Genomic DNA, 26193 nt, shown 5'->3' with positions numbered 1-26193 from the left:
GTTTCATCCTGTCAAAAATTCCTTTGTTTGAGCTGATGCGTGAGAACTCGCATTGTCATGATACAGAATGATTTGCCTTTTCTTCTGCTTTTTAATTTCTCCAGTCACTTCTGGCAAACAAATGGTCGTGTACCATTTAGAATCGACCATCTTGTATTGCTGTAACACTGCTGTTGCTACGTGACCAGTAATGCCAAAGAAACGGGCAACCATTTGCTTTGATGTGCTTCTTCCATAAACAGCTTTTGTTGGAGTTGGCTGGTCATGGAAGACCCATACAGTCAACTGCTGGTTTCTTTCAGGCTCATATGCATAGATTCATGATTCGTCACCTGTGTAGATGTTATGCACAGCCTTTGATGTGCCTTGAACGTATTTTTCCAACATTTACTTGCAACAATCAACATGAGTCTTCTTTTGAACGTTTGTCAGATTATGCAAGATCCAAAGCAAACAAATTTGTTTTACAGCCAGATGTTCATGTAATAGCTTATTGATACTTGTCATACTAATGCCCAAAGATACTTCAATCAAATGGTATGTCATCTTTGTCAGTTCATGCACAGCATTGATATTTTCTGGCACAGCAACTGATTTTGGATGACCTTCACAGAATTTGTCCTGGAGTGAATGTTGCCCACAACTGAATTCATTATACCAGTTTTTTTTTTTTTTTTTTTTTTTTTTTTTTTTTTTTTAACAGTGCTGTAGGATAGTCCTTTATTGCTGTATAAAAAATTAAGTTCATCGATGCACTCTTGTCTTGATAATCCACATCGTAAGTTATGAAAAGTAACCGCTTGAAAATGTTCACATGTCAATTCCATTTTTTGCCTGAGATGAATTTTTCAGTTTACTGTAAACAATACAAATCACACTAAAATGGCAAAACATTCTGAAGAAGTTATGTTTAAAAATATCAAACTTTCAATTGAAATCGTCTGCAATGCTTACTGTTGCCAAGCCAGAAATATAAATAGCAACTTTCATATAGTTCATACTTTATGATTGTGTCTCACATTTTTATAAATGTTTGTAAACTGCTAAGAAAAGAAAAAGTTGTCTGTTACTTCTTCAAAGCAGCAAATGTTACCAGTTGTATAAAAGTATTTTTGGAAAGCAAGAAAATTTACACAAAAGTTTCAAAATAATTTTAATATAAATCATTGTATCTAATGCATTCAGCTAATTCCAGTCTACTAATTTTCACTTTCATTAATTTCTAAGGTTTTAAGTTTAGAAATACTCTACTAGTGTTAAATATAATAATCAGTTATTATGTGCCATTGGACATAAGAAGAAACATTCTTAATTCAAAATAAATTGCAATAAAACTGCTTTTCTTCCTGTAACATTGTAGTTGTGTATTTTATAAATAGGAGTTTTTAATGCCTATTGATTAAATAGATGTTATTTAAATCAGGATAGACTAAAGTTTAACTGTGAAAAGGAAAATATTAGAGAAAGGGGTTAGCATTGTAATATTTTAATGTTAAAGTTATAAATATTATAACAAAGCACATAAATAGTGTTTATCAAAATTATTATTCTGAATTTGTATGCTTGGCCAAATTATTTGTTTAAATGCAACTTTATAAATTTCAGAAATAATTTTAATTCATCTATTTGGATATGCTTATATAACATTTGTCATCATCTAAATGCTTTGTTCATCTTTATTTCTAATGGATTGGTTAAGAGATGTCTAATGTTTCTTCCCCCCCCCTTGATTTATATTTTCTGTAAAATTTGATTTCAATGTTATACATGTTAGAATAAAAGAAGACAAATAATTAATTATTTTCCATTGATTTTAAGTTGCGTACTAATAAAGTATAATATAGTTCTGATGTTAAAATAATTTCAGGTATAATATAAGGCAATAAAATAACATTGAGTTTTAGAAACAAATTTTGTCTTAAAAGAGTTTTGAGAAGAGTAGCCCAAATCATATTTTACAAGGATGTAGCATGATTATCTAGAAAACGTTCTCTGTGTTTAATATGAAAGTAAACATGTGACAATAAAATCTTTTATATAATTTATTTGATTATTTTATGAGTTGATATATTGTTGCGTTTTTCTTTCCTGACACCAGTTGTTACGTTATTTTCTTCCTTCACGTTCGTACAGGGTTCGTAGATTTGGAGTGAATAACGATGACACTTGATGAAGTATCAAAACAAACTTTATTCAGCCAATACAGTCAAAAGTTGTTAATCCGGACCTCAAAGCTACAAACTTTCTACGCATGTGTCAACGCATAATGCGTTCACGCATGCACATAATATGTTTACGCATGAGTGTTTAATGTATAATGGATGGTATAAGCTAAGCTAAAATTATCTAATTATCTATTTCAGATAATGTTGATGATTGCGTTGTTCTTTAATCTTCGAATTGGATCCAGCTTATTATTTTTTGCAGACTGTTAGAGCAATTTTATTAAAGTAAGCTTGAACTTTCAATTATGTCAAATAGAATTTTCGATGCTGGAGCTGCCAAAGGATCTACAAAGCGAAAGTATGTTTCAATGTCCATCAAACAAAAAGTGGAATTGCTGCAAAAAATGGATAAAGGCATATCCTTTGTTTCTCTAACTATTCCGAAATCTGTTTTTCAATTTCATGCTGCTCTGCGGGGTGGGACGTCATGGCGCGCAATGAATTGGAAGTTGATCTCTCAGACTATCCTTATCTTCAGGGCAGATGTTTTTATTTTATTTGGCTTATAATTCCTTAATAAATGTAGTATTTCATCTCGATGTACTCTGTCTTTAATATGATTTAAAACAAGTTCCTCGTCATTATAATTCGCTTCATATAGTGAAGAAAGTGACACAGAGGTTATTGAAAACTAAAAAATTTCGATTGACAAATTAGTCGGTATTCTCGACACAGCAATTATAGGACTTAAACAGCGGAACTATGTAACTGAACAAGGAATTATGTCTGTTTATAGAATTAAAGAGAAAGTATTATCACATAAAACGAAGCAACTTAAACAACTTACATTGAAAGAAATGTTTAATAAAGTAAACAAATAAATATTAAGCTTTTTCTTTTTGTAAATTTTGATACCCTTTAGATCATAATTGTTCTTTAGTTCATAAATTACTGTTTCATATTTTAAATTTTATAATTTCTGCATGCCATCTTACCAGATTTAAACTGATGATCTATAATCCAGAATCTCCGAAGTGATCTCAGTTTCTTTACTCTTATATGTTTGTAAATTGTACATTTTTTGCTTTAAAAATGATTGAATTATGTTGTTTTTATCTTCCGGTTAAGGCTTTTATGCCTTTAGTAAATCTGTATGCAATATTTTTAGAATTATCAACAATTTTAAAATTGTTTAAGTACCGCTAAGCCTAATTTGATGGCGGCCATTGCTCTTGTTTACATTTGAAACAGCTGAGTAACGGATTTGTTGCCAATCTAGAGAAACTTAGCTTCGCAAGAACAAGGATAACGCCTTCATTTATTATTTAAATCATGCTTAATCCTTTCTGGAATTTTTTCGAGGAAATAAGCGTTTAAGATTTACTTCGTAATTTTTAATACAGATATTTTGAGTTTTTATGTATTTTTGCCTTGTCGCAAAGTGAAAACTGAATTAATTGGAATGAGAAATACTCAATCGTCTGTGAAAAACTGTTTCTTTTTTGTTTGCTTAATTTCTTTTATACATAGTTCTAGCTTTATTATAGTATTTGAATAGAACATGTGGCAACGATTAGATAATTTTTTAAATGATATAAATTTTGTGCATTCTGAGTTATAATATGAACGAAATATAATACTGTTAAGTCAACCTAGCGCCAGAGTGTCACTATGGTAAACAAATTGAATTTTTAAGAATGCATGTATTCTATTGTGGTTTATGCGCTGTCGGCAAAGTAGGTTTAATTCAATCTAATAAGTTTAAATAAAATGCAAGAAAAAATGCGTATAATTTAATATTCCGTACAAGGAAGTCATGTGGTGTACACATCAGATTTTTTTCTTTCTTTTCTCTTAACAATTAGTGTTAAGAAATTTTTGTCCTTTCATTAGTTAACATTCTGCAGCAGTGTCTGAAACTTGTTTTCTTTTGTGCACAGAATCTGAGATTCATTCATATTTTAGCTGTTCAACACAATAGTTCTTATCTCTAACTTTAGTTTTAAAACTTTATCTTTCTTTTCCAAAACATTCTTGAAGAAAACCTTGCCCTAGATATGCATTATTTCACTGAATTTTATCTGTTTGCATATTCTTTCATTTAAAAAATGAGGGGATTGTCAAATATAATGTAATACCAATTTTTATTTATTATTATTATTAATTATGACTGTTATTTTCTTGTTAAATTGTATTGAAGTATATATTATTAATTAAGAGTGTTCTTGTTTTCTTGTTAAATTGTATTGAAGTATGTATTATTAATTATGACTGTTTTTGTTTTCTTGTTAAATCATATTTAAGTACATAAATATTATTAGTGTTACGGATATATAAAGAAATCTATTTTAATAATTACTATAGATTACTGAATATTTTTAAACTTTGATGTGAAGTTAATTAATTGATAAATTGTAAATATAACTTCTAAAGTATAGTGCCTTTTGCATCAGAAATATAGTATTAAATTTAAACTTTAAGGTAAGAACAGTTCTGATTTTGACTAACAAAAGTTTTTCTGTATAATGTACATTTTATCATAATACAACAAGGCTTTAAATTAATTATGGAATGTATACATATCTTATACATATAAGCTTACCTTTCTATGTTTTTTAACAGCATCGTTAAGTTCCCCACACACGATAAAATTAGCGAGTAAAAACATAATTTGCATTTTAATAATTTTTCTTCATAAAAACATTTTTAAGTATTTTTTTAAAGGATCCAAAGGATTGTTTATTAGCATATGAAGACATAATAGCATATTCCAAAGACAAAAATAATTGGCCAGTGATGGAAGATGAATTGCTAAGTCGTGGTGTAAGTATTTTCATATTTTGTATTATTAAAAATTAGCAAGTTTATTTTATTTTATTTTTTGAAGCAGTGCATCTTTGCTTAACATTGATTAAGTAAATATTTTAAATTTTGGAGTGCAGACTTATGGAATATTTTTGTCATGTAATTATTTGTTTTAAATTACTCTATTTATAAGCTGATTTTCTCAGTTTCTAAAAAATGCTTGATTATAATTTGTTTTATTTCAAATTGTTTTTAAGCATGATTATAGAACTTCATTAATTTTATTTTCTTGTAAATCGTCAATTTTACAGATGGCGCATCAAATATGCATGGTGCTTACAGTGATTTGATTAAATGGTTGAGTGAAAAAGCACCTCACCAAATCCGTGTTTGGTGTTACTCCCATACTCTAACTTGAGTATTGGTCAACTCTACGAATCATATTTTAGAAGGAACTTCTCTTTTTTCTGTAATGAATGAGTATAGCAAATTCTTTAAAGAATCCTATCAAAGAAGGATCTGTGGAGAGGAATCAATGATAAAACCAAATCTAGGAAGCTTCATCTCAGCAATGAAACTAGATGGAGTTAGAAATAATATGCCCTAAAACACATTTTTTGGCACATTCAATCGCAAAGATAAATGTTTATACGTAGAATTAATACTTGCACTCAAAAGTACTGCTTCCAGTGGTATACACAATGCAGGGATACGACAAATGGCAAAAATCTATTCTGGACAAAGTATCAATTTTTAGAATAATTTTATCTGCTCACGTATATTTGAAAATATTTCAATATACTGAGCTAGTAACAAAATATTTGAGGAATTAAGTGTTAGGTTACATCCTAGTATGTAATTTTGTAATGGATAACACCATTTCATCGATAGAAAGTATGTTTAAAATGTATAGGAAGTTGTATGAAGACATATCTTTTCTTGATCACAAAAACTTTTCAAACCCATTGCTGATGAACTCTTTTTAATATTTATCTATATTATTAGGGCACTATGCAGGTGTAAAAATTGATAATTTTAAGGATGAATATCAGGATCTAGTAAGTAAATGGGAAGTACTAAAAAATTCAATAAAAAATCACTGTTTTGAATCTGATAAGTGAGAAGAAGAGAGTGCTCTATCTATTAATGTAATGAACATTCATCCAAAGCTAAATGCAGTTTTTGTAAAAATTGCATTTTGTGTGTATATAAATTACTCTTGAAATATAATTTATATAGTAATGCAGAAGCAAATGTCTTTTTTGCTCATAAGTTTGTACTCACATTATCTATAATGCAAGTTGAATGTGAAAGCTTTTTCAAAATTAAAAATTTTAAAAAGTAGATTAAGGAGTACTATGAAGCAAGCTTACTTGGAGTCATTGCTATTGATGAAAACAGAAAAGGATATTTTGACTAAAGCAGAAATGGAAAATATAATGGAGCAAATATTTGCCCAGGCGGCTGGAATAAAAAAATATTTAAATTGCTAATTATGAACCAACTGTTGTTTTGTTTATATAATTATTTAGTCACTGTTATTTATTGTTTGTAGTTTATTTGTATGTATATATGAATAAAGTGTTACTTTTCTGAAAAGGTATATTTTTATTTTATAAAATTATTTTTATGATGATAATGATACCTTATGTGTATAATGACATTTCATATGAGACCTTAGGGCCTGCATATTTTTTCCATCCAGGGCCGACTTTTTTGGCCAGTCCGCCACTGTTTATTAGTATTATTTATTTTCTGCATTTTCAACTGAAATTTCATTATTAAATCTTTTAATATAGTTCACTTTTGTATAGGTGTTGATTTTTTCCTCCTCATTATGAACTTGTTCTGTAAATTGAGCTGTTATTTAAAATTAAAAAATAATTGTAATTGTTTTCCATGGTTGAGTAATGTTAATTCTCTCATAATAAATACTGATATTTTACGCTTCATATCAAACTTTTTCCTTTTAAGATTATGTAGTTGTGCATATATGTAATTAAACATATGCTTATTTTCTTTTTCTTAAAATGTGCTTGAAAAGTGCTTATAGGTGCATATTTTTTAACTAAAATGTGTATATAAATTTAAACCTAACTCTTTAATATGTGTATATAAATTTAACCTACTAACCCTGGCAGGAATATTTATTTAAATATCCAAGTTCCATATTTCAACATAATTTCTTTCATTCTACCAACAGGTGAAATGTCTGTCTTTCTATGATGTTGTGTTAGATTTTATTGTTCTTGATGCTTTTGAAGATTTAGAAAGCCCACCTTCATCTGTAACTGCAGTTGTTCAAAACAGATGGCTGTCCAATGGTTTTAAGGAAACGGTAAAGTCTTTTGCACAATATGATGATAATCAATTACTATTGGAAATTTTTTTAATGAATTATTTACAATTCAAGGTTCAAAGCTGTAAAATTTCGATAATCTAATTATGTAATATTCCTTAAAATTCAAGCGATTTCGATTTTGAATGAGATACTGTTTTTGACATTTTTCTCACGTATTTTGTGTGTAGCATTATCTCGCACCTCCCTTTTTCTTTTTACCTTCTGTCTTTCTCTTTCTGTTTTTTGTTTTGGGGGTGGGGGAAAAATTTAATTTTCTAATTGCTTGGCCTCTATCAGTAAAAGTAATAATAATTTAATGTCTTACATTCTTTTTTTATTGTTTCTGTATGAAAGTATTCATTTTTTTTTAATGAAACATTTTATTTTTTTTAATATGTGTTTTCTCTAACACATTGTTTTATGCATTTTTTATATGTTTTAATGTATTATCTTAAATGTATATTTGATAAACTGTTATCTTTCAGGCTTTAGCTACAGCTGTATGGTCTGTTTTAAAAGCTAAGAAGCGAATGCTTAAAGTTAGTAAGTCAAACATTTGAAAATGTTTGTTTTTATTTATTATTAATACATATACTTTTATTCTTCTATCATAAATTAAATTTTTTTAAGTGTATAACCTTATATACTTCTGCTATCAGTGAAATAAGTATCAGGAACTTCGGAAATTTTATTTTATGAAATATAAATATATATATGTATCCTCTGATATGATACTCTCTGAATAGTTTTGGTACAGTGTTTTATTATTACTTATCTATAGTAGTCAAATGATGGATAGTTTCTGTTGATGATTCCAAATTCCAGAATGATCTAATATCTGGACATTCGGATCATGAGTAATTTTTTTTATTTAGACATTTTGTGGGGATAGGGGGATTCATTTTGAGAGTAGCATGTGCTTCGTGCATGCACATTGAATCCTTCTACATGCTTTATTATGAAAAAATGTCTGTTGCTTAATGCAATAGACATTTTTTTCATAATAAAGCATGTAAAAGGATTCTTAATTTCAGTTTACTAAATAAAACATCCATGGTGAAGAAACACAGTAATTTAATTCCCAGAAATCTGTATGATCAATAATTTGGCCATGTAGGGCTTTTTCCTTGGCGTATATCTGACCTCGAAGTACTCTACCAAAGTTCATTGTTGATTTTACACCTGCTGAATAATTTACATCCCTGATCCCTTACTGGAAAATCATTTTTTATTATTTGTCGCCTTCATTGCCACATGACTATCAACTCATAGCAGCTTGAGAAATTATTCATGCAGCAATATCTGAAACAATTTTATTTAAAAAATATTAGTTACTAAATATCAGACAATGCAGTAACCTTTTATGTTGACATAATGCTTGGCAACAATTGCAGACTTAACCTTCAAAATGTTGAGTGTGTTGACTGAGAGAAATTTAACAGAATTGTTTTTCCATATGCAAAAAATAAATTTTGTAAATGATATTCATAGGCCAAAAGAATAAATTTAGCACTGTTTGCGTTAAGAATAACTGTTTGATATCCATGTAAGCGTTAAGTAAACACAGGATGTTATTTATTCAGGGCTTAGATCTGGGAAATAAATATGAGTATAATAAGTAACTGAACTAATACAATTCAGGCTTAACCTCCTGAGTGTGCAATAGAAACAAAACAAAATTTAGAGGAACAAAACATCTCTAATCACCACTCTCATGGTACACCACTAACGGTGCATAGCCAGTGGTAGTTAAGCTTTATGATGATAGCCTTGAATTTGAAGGTTTTCAGATACTGCAGACAAAAAATGAAACCATCCAGTTAATGGAATTTATGAAGAAAATCTGGAAAAGTGGTAATAAATATGATGTAGCAGAAGTTTCAGACTTTGATGACAATGCCCTAGTCAGCAGTCAACTAAGAGGCAGCGAAATGTGCAGTATGGTTCTAAATCCCGAAAATATTACTAAGAGTAGGGAAAGTGACAGAGAGGTTGCTGATAATGAACAAATTTTGATTCATAATTTAGTAGAAAGTCTCTACACAGCAGTTATTACTGAACTTGAACAATGTAATTTTGAAATGTACGAGAAATTATACATATCTGTAAAATTATAAAGAGTCTCAACACAGCAGTTACTACTGAACATGAATGGTGGATCTTTGTAACTATACAAGAAATTATACATATCTGTAAAATTAAAAAACAAGTATTAGCATAAAAGACAAAATAGTTTAAATGACTCATGTTGAAAGAAATAAAGCAAGTAAACAAATATTGAGCTTTTTCGTAAATTTGAATTTTCTTCAGTTCACAGATGCTTCATTATTTCATAAGTAACTATTCATACTTTTTAATTTTATTTCTGGTATGGTTTATTCCTCGTAATTCATACTGTATTTAAACTGATGATTTAAAATCCATGAAATTACAAAATCTGAAATCATTAAAGTTCTGACAAATCCAGATCTCAGACGTTGCACTGTATTTATTATGGTGTTTTTAAATTCACATTCCAAATTTGTATCCACAGGTATGATGCATCTGTTCTGGTCATTATGTGTTTTTTAAAAAGAAGTTTAATTCAACCCAAAAGAGAACTGAATACCTTTTTAGTTTCCACTATTATAAATATTTCCAGCAATAATATAAAATCATGCAACAGATACACACTAATGTTTGTGAAAAGTGCAACACCGTGAAAGAATTATGCAAATTTAACCAAACTTACAGTAACTGTGTAAGTAAACTTACAGTACAGTACAGTAACTTTCCTCACTTAAGTTAAGTGATGTAAGTTAACTTATAGTTAAGTGAGGTAAGACATGAAAATGATTAGAATTATAAAGCGATTACGCTTGTGTGGAATGAGTACTGGCTGCTTGTTCCATGTATGTAAAGGACTGCTGTATGTAAAGTTGACATGTATGTAAAGTTGCGATGAAATCTGTTTATTTTCCTCTGTCTGCAGTGAACATTTAATTAATTGTCAGTAAGCCTCATCAACAGCTGAGGATGACATACCAAGAATTAATGGAGTTCAAATGACGCAGCATCATCGGTATGCGAGAGAATGGACTTTTGTATGGAGCAATCACTGTCTGTACACAGCATAATGCTGTAACAGTGATGCATGTTTGGAAAAAATGGACAGAGGAAAACCAAATAAGGCAAAATCCTGGCAGTGGGGCATGCAATAACACAATGGCCCAGGACAACAGATATCTCATCTGCATAACTGTGACAGATTGTGCAGTGTTCTCGTGCTTTGACACAACATTGGAGCACAGCTACAGGTGTTGTGTTGCCTAGCTCCACGATTCATGGTCATCTGCTGCAGCATGATCTATGTGCAGGGGTTGCTCTGCACAGATTCCCCTGTCGCTACATCACGGATGCCTCCAACTTCAATGGACACAGCAACACAGTGCATGACATGCCCTGTGGCAAAAACTTGTTTTCTCCTATGAATTTCACTACAATCTTGAGTACAATGAAGGGACGAGTATGCATCCGACATTACAGAGGTGAACGACTTCTCCCACAGTATGTTATCCAGCATCATACCGTGCAAACACCTAGCATCATGTTGTGGGGAGTTATTGGGTATAATTGATGATCCCATTTAATGCAGATTACGGGCAACCTCAACTGTGATCGCTACATAAGAGAAGTTATGGAGCCAGAGGTCCTCCTTATTCTTCAACGTATTCTGCATTGTATTGCTGAAGGATAATGCCCATGCACAAGTTTCTCAGACTGCAAAAGCCTTCTTTAGGGCACAACAGGTTTTGCTTCTTCCATGATCTGCTTATTTCCCAGATATGTCACCCATTGAGCATGTTTGGGATTTCATCGTTCAGCGACTCACTCGTACAGCTGGTAAGGCACACACTAAGACTGAACTTTGGTGTTAGATTGAAGCCATTTAGAATGCTATTCCCCAGAATCACATTCAAAGCCTGTAAGAGTCAATGCCAATAAATTTGATCATTTGTTTGTACCACTATCAGTAAATATGTAGAATAAATTTCATTTATTTCCAACAATTCCTTCATGGTGTTGTATTTTTCACAAACATTAGTGTATATATATCAAATCTTTAATTTAGCTGCTTGGGAGAAAAACATACCGTATATACCCGCATATAAGTCGAGATATTTTGGGCAAAAAAAAAAGACTTCAAAGTGGGGGGGGTCGACTTATACGCGGGCCATAAAAAATTAAAAGAATCGGAAGTTCAAAAATTTCTTTGTATAATGCAGTTGTTTCCTTCCCGCACTCGAATTGGACGACTTATCAAATAAGTCACTTACTTGAAGTAATTTCATGACTTAAATTATGTGACGAACTACAGTGGTGGCCAAAATTGTGGACACTTTTGGAAATTTTTATGTTTTTGCCCCTGAAAAATGCGAATGCCTGCGAAATACCCTCTGAATGATTATAAAATCATTTTTAAAATGTTGTATTAGCAACGAAGTAGACGGCACGGAAGATGATACTGTTTTTGAAAGTGAAAATGATGACGAAGGCTGTAGTAGTGATTGTAACAATAGAGTTCGAGACTGAAAATATGTATGATGACGAGCCAATGATGACAGAAAAGTTCTATGAAATGTTTGGCGAATCTGACCATGAATCAGACGTTGAAGGATTTTGATTTTGTTTATTTACCAAGGTATTTTTTATCATATATTTACTTTTTTTCTCAGATGATTTTGAATAAATGTAGTACTTAAAAAATTTTTTTCGAAGTTTCTCGATCGATTTCGGAAGTGGGGGATCGACTTATACGCGGGTTTCTTATTTTCTACAAATTTTTTATGTCGAAGTGGGGGGGTCGACTTATACGCGAGTATATACGATATATCAGAAACAGGACTTAAACCACTTTTTAAACAATTTCCCTTTAGTTTTATGTAAACATTTACCAATACCAATATTATGCTGTTCCAACATTTTCCTGTGTAAGTTTATAAATTATGACCTACAAATATTGCATTTTCTTAGGTATACTTTCCAGTATTTCTTTTTCAATAATGGGGTATGTTTTGAAATTTAAAATTTGCATTCTGTTATGTATTTGCAATATAAGATCTTTGCCTTATTCACAAAAGAATGCTTTCATGAGCCTTATATTTGGACCATTTGTTCACATTTTAATTTACAGCACTTAATCAATCCTTTTGTTTTGGCTGAGTTTCATGCAGACCATATGGGAGATGTTTAGCCATCATCAACAGAATTTTCCTTAGTTACATTTTTAGAAACGAAAAAAATCAAATGTATAATATTGTTAAAATGACCGGCTGCGGTAAGATAGCTTCCTCGTAAGGTGGGTTAAGGGTTGCCAAAAAATGGCAAGGGAAGGCAGGTCTGCCAGATTTGGTGCAAAATCGTCTATTTGGTGACAAAATTGGCAGTATGCCATAGGCGGATGGAGAACCTTCTAGAATGAATTCCTACCAGTTTGGCACAGAATATTCTCAAAGGCAAGCTGAAAGCTATATAAACCCTGCCTGTATGCAGAGTAGCAGTCGAGTTGGTCGTCGAGCGCATCGAGAGTCTCACGAGTTAGTGCATCATCGAGTCTATCATGAGTGTGTTGTCAAGTGCATCGCCAGTTGTAGCATGGAGAGTCTTGAGTTGATGTTGAGTTCCGAGAACGACCAAATTAAGTTGGGAACTGTACTCTAGTGCTTTGCCATGAAGCTGTCTTCACCATTATAGCCTGAAGGCTGTGCTGTTGATTGTTTCAGCGTGTTTGTCGTAGTTTTTCAACTACTGTAAACGTGTTTCTGAAGCTGTCCTGAGTAATACTGGCTAAATAGTGTTTTGATATTTCATCAAGTGTCGTCGTTAGTCACTCCAAATCCACAAACCCTTAAGTGACGCAACAATATAAGTAATAATGCCTGGAAGGCTTATAACATCATATAAGCAATATTGGTTGAAAACCTGAAGTCAGCAGTATTATCAAAGAAAATTATTCAGTTAAACATCAAAATTGCATATGCAGCACACAATAAATAAACTTCTATAAGTGCCACATGAAAGGATTTTAAATATCACATTTAAATCAAATTAAAAAATTTTGTGGTGGTAATGGATGTAATAGATGTAAAATATTTTTAATTTTATTTATTAATTGGTGCTATTGTAATATTGTTTGTTTTAAATTCATTAAAAGGTTTCTTTTTAATATTTTGTTTGTAAATTTGATATTTTTGAATTAATACTTGTTACTTTTCATATTAACAATGGTCTATAAGATATATGTTTCTTCTTCCTAGTATTCCGATGGTTTCATCAGTCGCTTTTATTATGTATCTGAGCATCTTATTCCTGTTTTGGCTTGGGGTTTTTATGGTCCTGATGAGAATTTAAAGGAAATTTGTCTATACTTCAAGGTTAGCCATATGTATATTATTTCTAATACACTTCATTTGTCAATTGTATGTTTTATATCAAATTGTTTAATTGTATGTATCTGCACAATGATTATAACACGCTTATAGTATGAGATTTTTTCCATTGTATCAACAAAAAAGGAAAAGAAAATAGTCATATAGCTGAAGTCATAGTCAACATTAAGATCTAATCTTTTTATTAATTTTGTTTGTTTACTTTATAAAAGTATTAATTGAGTTTTCAATTGAGAGGCTGTACAGTTAATAATTGTAAACAAAACTTATAATTATGGAACCTCTTAATTTTATATCTCAAAATTCTCTAAGAAATTAAATTGAAATATTTTTAAAGCTTGCTTGTAAAATAAAGTTTTAATTGTATACTCTTTTAATGCTATGCTTAGATGTGGTTTTGTTCTTTCATGTTCCATATATGTTACTTTGACATGTGTGATACATGATTAAGTGAAAGTGTGACTGAAATATCTGCAGTGGTTCATTGTTTACTGCAGCATGAATGCATTGTATTTTTGTAAACTGAAGGATGTTACATTGATATTTATATCTGCGTAAATATGCTGACCTTGTTAAACATTAAACAAATATGAAAAAGGGCACAAATTAAATGTAGCTGTTGGTAATGATCATCCTGCCTGTGGTTGTGAAACAATTCACCAACAATCTATACATGTTTGTCTTGCCTATTAAAACAAGTGTTCCATTGTTCCGTGGTATGATGGCAAAAAAATGGGTCCATTAGCAAAAAAATATTTACAAATTTGAAATTTCCAAATAGGGCTTCCATGAAATGTTTAGTGACCCATTTTGTACAAACCTTGCTGTACTACAGACTTTAATTCAGAAATAGTGTTAATACTTCCCTTACTCAAAGTCTTCTTCACAAATTAGTCCATCACAGCAATTGATTCTTCAGTAATGATTAAGTGTGTGTTACCATGTCAGCTGTCCTCACTCGTCCAGTAATGTTGGTTCCAGTAATTGGATTATTAAGAATTGAACATGTTTAGAGGAATCCAGGGCACAATGCTACTTTGACATAATACTGCTAACTACAGTCAAAAATCGTTAATTCGGACACCCATAATCCGGAATGATCTATAATCCGGACCTCAAAGCTACAAACTTTCTGTGCGTGTGTCGCGTTGACGCGTGCGCATAGGCATTTACGTGCGTGCGTAAGACCTTTACGGCTGCGAATATGCTTGTGCGCATGCTCATAAAACGTTTACGCATGCGCGTTTAATGTATAACGGACGGTGTAAGCTAAAATTATCTAATTCAGTTAACGTTGCAGATTGCGTTGCTCCTTAATCTTCGAATTGGATCCGGCTTATTATTTTTTGCAGACTGTTAGAGCAATTTTATAAAAGTAAGCTTAAACTTTCCATTATATCAAATAGAATTTCCGATATATATTTGTTAATGTAAGGATCTAAAGCGAAAGTATGTTTCGAAATCCGAAATCTGTTTATCAATTTCACGCTGCTCGGCGGGGGGAATGCCGTGCCATGCAATAAATTGGAAGTTGATCTGTCAGCACTATCCTTATCTTCAGGGCAGATGTTTTTATTTTATGTGGCTTATAATTCCGTACCAAATGTAGTATTTTATCTCGATGTACTCCGTCTTTGATATAATTTAAAACAAGTTCCTCGTCATTATAATTCGCTTCCAATAGTGAAGAAAGTGACAGAGGTTATTGAAAACGAAAAAATTTCAATTGACAAATTAGTCGGTATTCTTGACACAGCAATTGTAGGACTTAAACAGCAGAACTTTGTAACTAAACAAGAAATTATGTCTGTTTAATAGAATTAAAGAGAAAGTATTATCACATGAAACGAAGCAACTTAAACAACTTACATTGAAAGAAATGTTTAATAAAGTAAACAAATAAATATTAAGCTTTTTCTTTTTGTAAATTTTGATACCCTTTAGATCATAATTGTTCTTTATTTCATAAATTACGGTTTCATATTTTTAATTTTGTAATTTCTGCATGCCATCTTACTAGATTTAAACTGATGATCTATAATCCGGAAAAATCGATAAACCGGAATCGCTGAAGTCCTGACGAGTTCGGATTAACGACTTTTGACTGTACTTTAAATCAGATTTTTCCTAAAGTGCACCATGATTTTATGACAAAAAATCTGAAAGTTTTACCATATGGAATAATGCTACTAAACATTTTACCATTAGAAATGCTTATCTTTTATTTCGCACCTTTTATGTACTATTGCTGTTTAAATTGGTTTTAAGTGATTTTTTTTTTATAGTAAAATTTAATTTTCTAAGCTCACTTTACTGTTCACATTTGTTATTTGCCATTTATCAACAGTTTGCATCTGCCATATTTTTAAGTTCTAGTTCTATTTGGTCAGGTTCCTTTTTTGAACAAAAACTTACTATGTGGTGTTCTCCAAATGCCTCTCTCAAAGTTACTGTATAATTTAAACTTTCTTTAAACAGTAAAGAATCTAAAATGAATAATATTAGAGATTAAAACTGATATTTTTAGTAAGAAAATTTATTATTAATTTCAAAAGTTTAAAATTCTAATTATGTAATTTTTATTAGCAGCACTTAATATCTATTCTAAAAAAAAATCATAGCGTACTGTAATTGATTTCTTGTTGAAGTGACCAGCGTAAGAGTAACTGCTGCTTTTCCCCTTTCTGCTGAATTGCAGTGTACTATACATATCTATATGATCATGAGAGTACAGTAGTATTGTTGCCTTATGACAAATTTGGAACAACTTGCTAAAGCAAGGCATATGTGTATGATTTTTTTGTTATAAGTTTAAATTCAGATATATAATATCTCTTGGTTCATGGGGCTTAAACAGATATTACCTCTATTTTAGTTCTACCAAGAAAGAACATAAATAAAGGCGATATAATAATATGAATATAGTAAAGGTAATGTGTTTCTATAGATGCTAAATAATGTTGACAACTCTCAATGTGGGGAAAAAATCATTGAAAACTCAAAATGAACTTGTTCATGACCTATAATTATTTTTATAAGTGAAATTGAAGAACACCCATGAATCAAAGAAAGAGAATGCTACAGGTTGCTTTTAAACTTAATGCCTCCTATTCAAATATGTTCCATTACCCAGCAGCCCAGTGTTTAAGACATTTATGGGCTCCTAAATAAAGTATTTATATACCCATATGCTTGAATTGCAGTTGATTCTGAATTGTAATATGTAATTAAATCCACATAACTATTTAAAATTATAAACATTTTTATAAAATTGTGATTTAATATTTTTATATTATTTTCTCTGTATATCAAGATTAAAATGCATAAAAGTTAAAATTATACCAAAGAAAATTAAATATTCTTTACGAAAGAAAAGAAAAATGTCAAGCTGTTTAGATGTTTCATGGAGTATTTTAAAATTAAGATTATGTATTATTAAATTAGAGGACTGTTAAATAAAATTTTTAATAATTTAACCTTAATTTCTGGTAGTGTAGTAATAAAGCTCATATATCGTATTTGCCGGCATATAACACGCACCCCTTTTTTATACAAATTTTTGAGGGATAAAGCTTTATTACTGATCATTATAATGCATTTATAGCATTTTAAATATAAAGTAATACAAATACAGTCAAAAGTCTTTAATCCGTACTCGTCAGGACTTCAGTGATTCTGGATTATAGATCAAAAGTTTAAATCTGGTAAGATGGCATGTAGAAATTATAAAATTTAAATAATGAAACCGTAATTTATGAAATAAAGAGCAATTATGATCTAAAGGGTATCAAAATTTACAAAAAAAAAAAAAAAAAAAAAAAAAAAACTTAACATTTATTTGTTTACTTTATTAAACATTTCTTTCAACACGCACATGCATAAAACATACATTACACATAGTCGAAATTAGAAAATTGCAACCAGAAAACTATTTGATGTGTGTTCGTGATATTTATAATGACGACGAATTTGATTTAAATCATATCGAAGACGGAGTACATCGAGATGAAATACTACATTTAGTAAGGAATTATAAGCCGAATAAAATAGAAACATCTGCCCTGAAGATAAGGATAGTGCTGACAGATCAACTTCCAGTTCATTGCACGCAGCAACGTTCCACCCCTCCCCCGCAGAGCAGCGTGAAATTGATAAACAGATTTCGGAATGGTTAGAGAAACAAAGGATATGCCTTTATCCATTTTTTGAAGCAATTCCACTTTTTGTTTGATGGACATCAAAACATGCTTTCGCTTTGTAGATCCTTTGGCAGCTCCAGAATCGGAAATTCTTTTTGACATAATCGAAAGTTCAAGCTTCCTTTTATAAGATTGCTCTAACAGTCTGCAAAAAATAATAAGCCGGATCCAATTAAAAGATTAAGGAACAACGAAATCTTCAACATTAACTGAAATAGATAATTAGACAATTTTAGCTCAGGTTATACCGTCCGTTATACATTAGACGCACATGCGTAAATGCATTACACATGCGCAGAAAGTTTCTAGCTTTGAGGTCTGGAATCATTCCGGATTAAAGACTTTTGACTGTACAAAGTAATACTTTCTGGGATCTATCTGGGAAAGAACACCTTTTAATCTTCTTCATCAAAACCCAGACACTCATATCCAGAGCTAAATGAAGAATCACTTAAAACCTCTTCTAAATCAGCATCGGAGTCCTCATACAATACATTATCCTCTGTACCATCCAGTGCATTACTAATGCTACAGTTCTTAAAATGATTTAACCACTGTCTCTGGTTTCACAGCATCCCATGAAGCTTTGACCCATTCATAAACTTGCAGAATGCTAGGCCTCTTCCTTCTTCCTAATAGTGAAACCTCAAAATTTGAAGACTGCATCCAGGTGTTTCACTTCTCCTCCACAAATCCCTTAAATGGTTTCTTAATTCAGACATCTTAAGGTTAAAGCTGACTAGTTAGGCCTCCTAGAATTACAGCTAACTGAGTTTTCAATTCTTTGAGTTTATTTTTAACATCTTTTCTGTGAGAACGAAACAGATCCTATACTAGTATATACTAGTAGAGGAGGTTTCTTCAACAGTCTGCTAGGGTGCCTTGACCAAATTTTATCTATCCATAATTTTATTTATGGATTATTATTTATGGATAGAGGATTCATTCAGCCTTTTCCATGAACATATATAAACACTCCTTTGGGCAATTTTACTTTGGGTCCTTTTAAAAATTTATAGTGGGGGCAATTTTGTCACATCAGCAGAGCAGGATAAACAAGCGTGTAGTGAGTTTTTTCGTGCCCTGAAGTTGTAACAGTAACACTTTTTGTATCTTTGGAATCTACAGTTTTGTTTGAGGGCACATCAAAAGTCAAAGGAACCTTGTCCATGTTTCCTATTTGTGCAAGTTCAAAATTTTCTTATTTTCGTGCATTAATGACGAATTGATAAAATTCAATAATTTTTTTCTCCATATTCGTCTGGCATCTTTTGCCATAACTGAGTATCGATATATAAGATGCAGTATCGATGTATTAGATGCCCTGCATTTTTCATGCCTCTCTCTTTTTTTTTTTAAGTGCGTCTTATGTACTGCCAAATTCGGTATACATATGTATGTAAAGCAAAATAAATTAAAATGAGTATTACATTTATAATCCATCCCATATTCAGTTTGGAATAAACCATCTGGGAAGGGGGGAGCAAAAGTATGGTGGCAAACTGCATAAAAGGGGATGAAACATGCCAAAACCAAAAATGAAAAAAGAAATTTACATCTTTTACTGCATTATCATCCAAGGTTTGGTGCAACAAAAGAAGTAAATAAATCAGCTTGTTTCTGAACCAACAAAGCCACAAATTAAAATTTAATACTTAAACTCAGAAAAACAATCAAAATAATGCGCATTTGTCAGTCCAACTGCAGGCCAAAGTAAGAGGTGTAAAAAAATTGTAAAATTATAGCATCAAAAACATAAACAAACAAACTTAAAAAGCTAAAAATATAATTTTGAGTAGAGCAAGTTAAAAAAATAAAACATATAAATTCAGTACAAAGTACGAAATCCGGACTCGTCGGGACTTCAGCGATTCCGGATTTGGGATTTTTCCAGGTATTAGATCAGTTTAAATCTAGTAAGATGGCATGAAGAAATAATAAAAATAAAAATATGAATTCACGATTAATGAAAAATGTAGTATTTATTATCTAAAGGGTATCAAAATTTACAAAAAAAAGCTTAATATTTATTTGTTTACCTTATTAAACATTTCTTTCAGTGTAACTTGTTTAAGTTGCTTTGTTTTTTGTGCTAATACTTTATCTTTAATTCTGTAGACAGACATAATCTCTTGTGTAGTTACATTGTTGAAGGCCTGTAACTGCTGTTTTGAGAATTCCGAATAACCTGTCAATCGAAATTTTATCATTTTCAGTAACTTCTCTGTCACTTTCTTCACTATCGGTAGCAGTATTTCTGGATCTAGAACCATACTACAGATTTCCCCATTCGTTAATTTGATTGATGATTGAGAAATATTGTCATCACAGTGAAAAATATATTCTTTTATATCATCTTCGTTTATTACTGCTTCTCCAAATTTCTTTACAAAATTCGTTAATTGGAAAATTTAACTTTTGTTTTGCGATATCCGAAAACCTTTAAAATTAGCGGCTATCATCGTCAAATTTAGCTGCCTTCACTATACATATTTGGCTATGCATCATGAGCTTGGCGACTAATGACAAGTTGTTCCGTTAAATTTTATCTCGCTTCTATCGTGCACCGAGACAATTAAGCATGAATTCTATTAGTTTAGTTATTTATTATTCTTATGTCTATTTCTTGCACATGCTTAAGGCTTATCAGAGTTCTGAATAAATAAATTCATACATATACTTAAAATGTTTTCAGGGCCGGCGCTAGATATCTTACCTCCTGATCTAGTCTCTGTGGGTCCTAAATTCTGCGACCTGGTGTGGCCATACAAGCCCTAGCGCTGGTTCTGGCTGGAAAAACAAATCAATTATTCTTAATTCAAATAGCCCTAAATGTAATCTTTGGGTCCATGAGTATCATCAACAAAATCTATTTTTAGCATATGGAAAGAAATTTTTCCTCAACATTTTTTAGCACATTTAACTTAAATCCATAATCATCGCCAAGCGTTATGTCAACATAAAAGATTACTATACTCCTTTATTATTCAATTACTAATATAAAAAAATTGTTTAGGCATCGCTACATGAGTCATTACTGAAGTTGTGTCATGTTTTGATAAACATGCAGTGAGGAAAGGAAAGTATAATAAATAATGATTCTCCAGGTTGGCGTCAGATTGGCGATGTAGCCGTGTGCAGTGTTTCAGTTTGAGATGTGTGCCAAGCAAATATGCAGCAATGGAGCCAAATTATTGATTGTACGAATTTATGCTAAAATGATTATTTCTTCAATAACAAGGTATTTTATTTAGTGTAGAAGTGAAATTAAAAATCGGGACTCTCCGTCTGTTTTATTTTGTACTGAGTGGGGAATCAAATGTGCATGTGTAAAGCCTATGAGAAAAACTTTGTTGGTGGTTTTGAGGTCCGGATTTTAGATCATTCCTGATAATGGACGTCCGGATTTCGGACTTTGTACTGTACAAGAAATCCAATACAAGAAAAAAATAAAAATATATGAAAATTTTGAAGCCATACAGGTTGGGTTAATTGTTTCTTTTTTAAATTATGAATCAAAATCATAAACAAGCAAAAAAGCTTAAAAATCTAATAATAATTGTTATTTTTAATTTAAGTGGTTTAAGTCCAAGAAACATAAACATGTAAAACAAAAGCAATCCACCGTATAAAAAAATTATAAATGAAAATTTGATCTAAAAAATATAAAAGAAAAAAGAAAAGAAAGAAAGAAAGAAAGTCTGAAAGGTTTCAGATTTTAAAATTACGTCCAAAGAGGCTTTTTTTTTAACATTTTGTGTTACCTTTATTTATTAAATATCATGTTCTTTGCACTTAAACCGTAAAATTCAGTTCAAGAGCAATAACACAGCATAATTTTAAATTGAGCATATCTTTAGAATTTCCCATACACAGTCTCGCATGCTGGAGATAAAAATCTTTTTTCTGTACAACATTGCAATTGCTCACTTTGAAATCCTAGAGTTTGTTAATCAAAAATTTTTTTAAAGCTTTAAAAAATATGAAATCGATAATAAGGCAAATTTCAAATTCGGGCTTGCAGATGCCCATATTCACAGTAGGACTACGTAATTCAAAATTTGATGGCTCTAGGTACTGTTGTTTTATCACAATGCAAAAAACATACATACATTTATGCAGATTCTTCATTATTTAATTTCTTCAAATATAATACAGGTCGCTAATATTTGGTGGCAACAGTTTGAAAAGTGAAACGGACATTCAGAGTTATTCGACGCAAAATCGCAAAACAAAAACAATAGTCCTTCGGGGGACAAAGCCCCTTTGGACTAAAAAATGAGGAGTTAATTTTTAAAGGTAACAAAAATTTTGAAATGAAAAAATAATTCGGCGTGTTTAGTTGCTAAGCCTAAAATGTGCTAAATAACAACAGCAAGAGATTTGATGCTAAATATAGCATGAGAATTCAAGTTTTATTCATAAAGCTAAATATTAAGTATACTATCTGCATTAATAAAATGCAGTACAACTCATTAAAATTAAAATTTAAAAGTGTTTGAATGCATTAATTTAAGAATTGGGTTAACTTTGAAATTACTTTTTGAAGCAAATGAATATTATTTCAAATAATTGTAGTTTTTGTTCAAATCCATTTAGAAAGTGTTGCATTAAAACCATACTATTGAAGCAAGCCAAGGGTTTAACAATAAAAATGGACTTTAAAGAGGGTTCCGCATATCTAAAAAATTAATAAACAGTGGTCTAAAAGGTTATGGTGCTCCAAACATATGGTCAGTTAACTCGATATTATTTAATGTTAGGATAAAATTATAAAAACGTCTAAAAAATCATCCTGTGGCAGCTTATGAATGTTATGACAAAATATAAACCAGAACAAATTTTTAAAGCCAAGTAAAGGTCATATAATGGTTAATAACCTTTACCATTATATGATATATGGTCATATAATGGTTAATAACCTTTACCATTATATGATATATGGTCATATAATGGCTAATGACCTGATTTATACTGGTTTATGATATGACAAATAAATGAATAAAATCTGCAAGTTAAATTTAAACATAAAACCAAGTAAAATCTAAATACATTTAACATATTAAAATACATTAACCTGCTTTAAGATCACTTCAGATTAAGTAATACAGCCAAAAGTCTTTAATCCGGATTCGTCGGGACTTCAGCGATTCCGGATTATCGGTTTTGCCGGATTATAGAACATCAGTTTAAATCTGGTAAGATGGCATGCAGAAATTATAAAATTTAAAATATAAAACCGTAATTTATGAAGTAAAGAGGAATTATGATCTAAAGGGTATCAAAATTTACAAAAAAAAGCTTAATATTTATTTGTTTACTTTATTAAACATTTCTTTCAACGCGCTCATGCCTAAAGCATACATTACGCATAGTCGAAATTAGAAAATTGCAACCAGAAAACTATTTGATATGTATTTGTGATATTTATAATGACGAGGAATTTGATTTAAATCATATCAAAGACGGAGTACATCATGATGAAATACTACATTTAGTAAGGAATTATAAGCCGAATAAAATGAAAACGTCTGCCCTGAAGATGAGGATAGTGCTGACAGATCAATTTCCAGTTCATTGCATGCCGCAGCGTTCCCTTACCTGCAGAGCAGCGTGAGATTGAGAAACAGATTTTGGAATGATTAGAGAATCAAAGGATATGCCTTTATCCATTTTGTGCAGCAATTCTACTTTTTGTTTGATGGACATCGAAACATGCTTTTGCTTTGTAGATCCTTTGGCAGCTCCAGAATCGGAAATTCTCTTTTGACATAATCGAAAGTTCAAGCTTACTTTTATAAAATTGCTCTAACAGTCTGCAAAAAATAATAAGCCGGTTCCAATTAGAAGATTAAGGAACAACTCCATCTGCAACATTAACTGAAATAGATAATTAGATAATTTGAGCTTAGCTTATACCGTCCGTTATACATTAAACGTGCATGCGTAAAGGTATTATGCGCATGCATAAATGCATTATGTGTTTACACATGCGCAGAAAGTTTGTAGCTTTGGTGTCCGGATTATAGATGATTCCAGATTATGGACGTCCAGATTAAAGACTTTTGACTGTACTGACCAGTTTCTCTTAAATACTGAAATTAATTTAAACTGACCTCTTTTCTAAGTAATCAAGAGATAAGTCATAGCTTAAGAGTACTGTATTAAAATGGGATGTACAAATGTAGGAGGATTGTAATATGAACACAGTTTTGCATTCCTGTCTTTTAGTAAGCATTTTAAGAAATTTTTGTCTTTCCTTTTTCTATTAGCTTCTAATTATTGCACTATAGGTTTTAAGCATCTCATTTTGTTGGCAAGCTGCACCATTCTGTGTCACTGCCATTTCTTCGGGAAACAACTTGACAGTTCAACAACACATCTCGCTGTGATGTTTGCAGCTCATTTCCTTTTATCCTGATCAAAGCTGGATTTAGACTTGAAAAGGCCCTAAGCTATTTGAGATATGGGGCCCTTTATAAGTCTGTTATACTTTGTTTTAATACCATATTCATACTCTATATCAATTTTTGGGAGAGGCCCCTCAAGAAAGTGGGGGCCCTGACCTATATCTTGTGTAGCTTATAAGTAAATCTTGCACTAGTCCTGATATATCTGAGAACCCAGCAGTACGGAATCTGGTACTCATGACTCCTTAAATTTAGATTTGGACCTAGGATGTCAACTATTACTGGATTCAGAACATTCAGAAAGAAAGTACAATACAAAGTCTTTAATCCAGACTCGTCAGGACTTCAGCGATTCCGAATTAGGGGTTTTTCCGAATTATAGATCATCAATTTAAATCTGGTAAGATGGCATGCAGAAATTATAAAATTAAAAATATGAAACCGTAATTTATGAAGTAAAGAGCAATTATGATCTAAAGGGTATCAAAATTTACAAAAAAAAAGCTTAATATTTATTTGTTTACTTTATTAAACATTTCTTTCAACATCCGCATGCATAAAACATGCATTGCGCATAGTCAAAATTAGAAAATTGCAACCAGGAAACTATTATATGTATTCGTGATATTTATAATGATGAGGAATTTGATTTAAATCATATCGAAGACGGAGTACATCGAGATGAAATACTACATTTAGTAAGGAATTATAAACCGAATAAAATAGAAACATCTGCCCTGAAGATAAGGATAGTGCTGACAGATCAACTTCCAGTTCATTGCACGCAGCAACGTTCCACCGCTCCCGCGCAAAGCAGCGTGAAATTGATAAACAGATTTCGGAATGGTTAGAGAAACAAAGGATATGCCTTTATCCATTTTTTGAAGCAATTCCACTTTTTGTTTGATGGACATTGAAACATGCTTTCGCTTTGTAGATCTTTTGGCCACTCCAGAATTGGAAACTCTTTTTGACATAATTGAAAGTTCAAGCTTACTTTTTATAAAATTGCGCTAACAGTCTGCAAAAAATAATAAGCCGGATCCAATTCGAAGATTAAGGAACAATGCAATTTGCAACATTAACTGAAATAGATAATTAGATAATTTTAGCATAGCTTATACCGTCCGTTATGCATTAGACGCGCGTAAACGTATTATGCGCAGAAAGTTTATAGCTTTGAGGTCCGGATTATGGACGTCCAGGTTAAAGACTTTGTACTGTATATAGTTTTAGTATGAGTCAGTGTATATTCTAAACTTTCTCTGGCATTGCTTAAAAGTGTAAGAAAGAGCACAATACACAGCAAGTACAGAGCAAATATCATGTAATCTTCTACCCTTTGTGTGGTCACCTATGACAATGACAAATGATGTTCCAGCATGATTAGTTGTTTGAACCTATGTGTATGTAAGGGAAGGTAACTGCTATGTTTATCTTTATATTCAAAAAAAAGAAAAAAAAACTGCTTGTGCATGATGTCATTAGTATTATTTTGTTAAGATGGTGGAAAGCATTGAAAAGCCAGATTTATGGAAGGATGACATTTCAGAATGCTATACTGCTTGGATATTCGCATCAGGCATCCTATGTTCTTTGCTCCAAAAATGAACCCTTTTGGAAAAAGGAAGGCACACAAGATGGTTATGTTTCAAATAAGAGATCACATGTCATAAACAAATTTACTTTATCTGGATGGTCAAATATTAATGTTCAAAAATCTGATGTCAAATGTTACACCTAGACTAAAGTAAATTTGCATTTCATAATTGGTCAAGGGAAAATATTTTCCTTTTTATTTTTCTTCATGTTACATATCTTTCAATTGTTTCCCTAAGAATATGC

General features: G+C 31.2%; 1 protein-coding gene across 2 annotated transcripts in view; it reads left to right on the top strand.

Annotated features, from left to right (window-relative positions):
• Window positions 1–26193, top strand: part of Miga (mitoguardin) — an 85466-nt gene that overhangs the window by 47462 nt on the left and 11811 nt on the right. For both annotated transcript variants that reach the window (XM_035371364.2, XM_035371359.2), the window contains exons 10-13: window positions 4890–4988; window positions 7174–7308; window positions 7797–7850; window positions 13608–13724. In XM_035371364.2, the coding sequence (XP_035227255.2) occupies window positions 4890–4988; window positions 7174–7308; window positions 7797–7850; window positions 13608–13724 (405 nt within the window). The remainder of the gene's footprint in view (window positions 1–4889; window positions 4989–7173; window positions 7309–7796; window positions 7851–13607; window positions 13725–26193) is intronic.

The sequence above is a fragment of the Stegodyphus dumicola genome, chromosome 1, assembly GCF_044657685.1.
Source record: "Stegodyphus dumicola isolate Sdum_Otavi_A_Nest chromosome 1, ASM4465768v1".
Lineage (NCBI taxonomy): Eukaryota > Metazoa > Arthropoda > Arachnida > Araneae > Eresidae > Stegodyphus > Stegodyphus dumicola.
The sequence above is the reverse complement of the archived record's forward strand: the minus strand, read 5'-3'. Positions and strand labels throughout refer to the sequence as shown.